Genomic DNA, 3,638 nt, shown 5'->3' on the forward strand with positions numbered 1-3,638 from the left:
CTCTGCAGAAACAGACACTACCCCCCGCTCTGCTTGTAAAAACATTGTCACCAAATCACCAGTTAACATTACTTAGACGAAAAGATGGAGAAAACAGCAAGCGGGGGACAGCGCTTCACTCCGTCACCTTCATTCCTTCACATTCTACTTGGCGACTGGGAATACCTTGATAACTTGATAACTTTTTTTTTTCTTTGAGTATTTCCTTGACTTGTAGTTTTTAGTTAGGTATCTTTTTGCATTCCTAACTTTAGTATGTCCCTTCTCCTCTCATAAGTTCTACAGGAATCAATTTGTAGGACTTCTGCAGAAGGTTTTTTCTTCATTGTACGTGCAGTAAGAATGTTTTGGGGATGCTTTAGGTTTGGGGGATTGAGTTGGAAGATAAAGGCTGGGTTATGCATTTCAGAAGGGTTAAAGGTTGGAAGAATTTTGAGTTTCTCTCTGCAGAAAATTACAGGTGCAAAACTAATCTGTTCATGTTGCAAAACTAATCTATTATTTATGCTCTGACACCATAGGACATTTTAGATGAAATGAGGAAGGAGTTAACGAAACTAAAGGAAGAACTCATTGATGGTAGGTATCAATCTGCTGCTGTTCGGTCTTAGAGTAAGTAGCTACAAGTGCACAGCAATGTATTCTAGCCTCAGAATGATATATTGGTAAAAGTAGCTTTGTTATTAGTCTGGTGGCATAGTGTCATTTGTGCCAGACCTGTTCTGATTGATGTGCTTGTTATGTTTTCTTTCCTGTGCTTTTTTTGTTTTTAATAGCACATTGACACCAAATAGTGTCTTTTAAAAGTGGTTGGAGGGATGCTGCATTTGAGTGACTCGCAGTTATCTTTCTATCATGTGTTGGTAGGTAGGTTATTTTTAAATAATGCTTCTGAGGTGCATAATTCAAACCCAGTAATATTCAGACTAGGATTGTGCTTTCGGTCTTTTCCTCTTTGGTCTGTGACATAAGAATGAAAGAAAAGAATTCTCACAATTTTCACTTTTATTTTAACAGAGATAATTTCCTATGTAGTCTTCTGTAATTAAGGGAAATTATTGAGAGAGAATAATCTTAAAGGTCTACCAGTCAAGAAGAAAATAAAACTGTTTTACTGCTTTGGTGTGCATTTTTTTGCTTTGTGGAAAGTACCAACATAAAGTATGGAACAAAAGAACCCAACCAACCAAAAAGTCATATTAAACTGATACCACTGCTGGTAAAATATCACATCATCTACTGATGTCGTAGAAAGAGCTGGCTGGTTTTGGGCTACAGAGAACATAGTGCTTCTCCCTATGTTTTGACTGTGTTGTGTACTGCAGCCTTTTAGAATTGTATAATGCAAACAAGGGAGGGCACTGATGCTGCTCTTAAAACAAACAAACAAAAATTAAAATAAATGAGCCCACACATGCATCTTGATAATCCCATCAGGTAAGGTCATAGACTTGCTGGAGATGCAGAATGTAAAAATAAGACGCTAACAAAAATTTTACAGTAGGAAAAAAAGGGTACTCTCCGGTTGAGAATGCCACTTGTCTGAAGCCACATGAAGCTATCTTATGTATAGGTTATTCATGTTCTAAAGACATTTGGAGCAGGCTGAGCCTTCTTTGTGTCAGTTGTGTATTCTGGCTTTCTGCCTTGACTTTGACTATTTGATTTGTTAATTTTTCTCTCTCTTTCTCTCTAGCTATCAGGCAGGAACTCAGCAAGTCAAATACTGCATAGAAAGACTAGTACTAAGCCGATGTGACTCTTTAACTTGGTATAAAACTGACTACGTTTTGTGAGCTGTTAGAAGAAAATGGAGACAGACACTTGGAAGGAGGGAGAAACAACCTATTCTGAAAAGATTCAGACACATCACTCTGGTGATATGCTATTCCCCTCCTAGTTTGCAGCTTCTTTCTGACCTTTACAGCAGGGTGGAAGAGACTCTTAAAGTTACTGTAATGATTATGCAGAAATTCCTACACCTATCAGACAAGATCACAGTGCTTTGAAGTCTACTCATGTCAAGATAAAATTGCACATGTTTCAGAATTTGTTGTTAAGACGAAAAACAGGGAAAAGGTTGGGAAGGCTTTTCAGAGAGGTTTTCTTTATTAATGAAGGAGTTAGCAAGTTATACTGTTGTACTTCAAATGTATCTCAGGTTTGTCTTCCTATCATATCTGATGTTTCCATGAGTAATTTAAAAGATCAGATGTGTAGAAGTTCAGTTCACAAAACATGGAACAACTAAAAACGCGCGCTTTTAATGGGCAGTATTTGTAAGTGAATGACCTAGACAGTGATGACATATCAAGATTTTGGAATTTTATGATAGGAAGCCTCTCTAGTTAGCCTTCATGCAATTTTATAGGAAAATAAAAAAAAGCAAATGCAGTCCAGAGTTTAAAGATGTAGATGCCTTCCTACATTGTTACAATGCTTTACCAAATCTAAGACTTCTACATAATGCGAATCAGCAGTCAAATGTAAATCATTAGTATGTTGTAGATTTACAGTAGATTTTGGGGCTTTTTTTAGATTTATGCATGTGGACATTTTTGTAATGTAACACAACACAGCCAGCTTTTTAATTAAAAGAAAAATTGCATGTCACAGAGTAGCCTTTTCATTTGTAAGGCTTAATTTATGCCCAGAAAGATGCGGGATGAGGGAGGGGGAAGGTGACACGTTTTTATTACTTTCTGCACTTTTTCTTCATCTTACATGCATGTGTAATAATGAGGAAAACGTGACTTTTATCAGTAACCATGTTAATGGAACCAGGTACTTAATGCTTTTGTATCTTTTTTTCAGTTTTCTATTTGAAATTCTGTAATACTTCCATAATGGTTCTGAAACTCCCATGTGAACCTAACTCATTTCTCGGTGAGAGAACAAACATGTAAGCATCTGAATTACTGAGGATGCACCTGTGTAAGTGCGTTGTCCTTTACCTTTTTACCATGACCCTCTGCTTCGTTCTTTTCTGAGACTCCTTTTTGATTGTTTAATGAAACAGAACAGCATTTAGTTACCTTTAGAGTGACAGAGCATCAGGTCACAGTAAACATCCCCTTCTCCTCCTAATTTATCTGCCACCCTCCTTCCACAAAACTCAAAACCAACAAAAAAACCCCACAGCTCCACGCAACCCAAACCCTGACAAACAGCAATGGTATGCCATTGGTTTTGGTCAACAATTTGAGAATCATTTTTAGGGGAATTAATACTTTTCTGTTTCCCAGGGTTTTCAGATTTTATGCTTGTAAAGTTTTTTTATTTTTATTTTTTTTAAATGTGGTATAGTTCAGTGGAATAGAAATTCTGTGAATTGGATCTGTAGTGCTTTGGAGAAAGAATATGGATCAAAATCTTCCCTTTTCCTTTGCACTGTCAATTTTTCTGAGCCATCACAGTGCCACGTTTGCTTTGGGATCTGTGCTGATCCGAAAGAAAAGTTTACTTACAAGTTTTGGAGATTAATGTTTCAGCTTAAAAGTATATGCAGCTCCATTCATAGGACAAATGCTTTCAATAACATGCTGTCTGAAGTGCTGAACACCAAAGCAAAACAGCACTTACAGCTTTGAAAAGGCTTCAATGGGAAATTTTTCTCCAAATCAAACATCTCCTGTTTC

At 36.9% G+C, this 3,638-nt stretch overlaps 1 protein-coding gene across 6 annotated transcripts in view; it reads left to right on the plus strand.

Annotated features, from left to right (window-relative positions):
* The window catches only part of ENAH (enabled homolog (Drosophila)), a 50,395-nt gene extending 47,287 nt beyond the window's left edge, over positions 1-3,108 (plus strand). For 3 of the 6 annotated variants that reach the window (XM_009894286.1, XM_009894288.1, XM_009894289.1), the window contains 2 exons: positions 522-579; positions 1,697-2,058. In XM_009894286.1, the coding sequence (XP_009892588.1) occupies positions 522-579; positions 1,697-1,734 (96 nt within the window). In that variant the 3' untranslated portion in view covers positions 1,735-2,058. Of the gene's footprint in view, positions 1-521; positions 580-1,696 lie in introns of all 6 variants that reach the window. The other 3 variants (XM_009894283.1, XM_009894287.1, XM_009894284.1) reach the window with 2 other exon arrangements.
* The last annotated feature ends 530 nt before the right edge of the window (positions 3,109-3,638 follow it).

This window comes from Charadrius vociferus, unplaced genomic scaffold, assembly GCF_000708025.1.
Source record: "Charadrius vociferus isolate BGI_N301 unplaced genomic scaffold, ASM70802v2 scaffold261, whole genome shotgun sequence".
Taxonomy (NCBI): Eukaryota; Metazoa; Chordata; class Aves; order Charadriiformes; family Charadriidae; genus Charadrius; species Charadrius vociferus.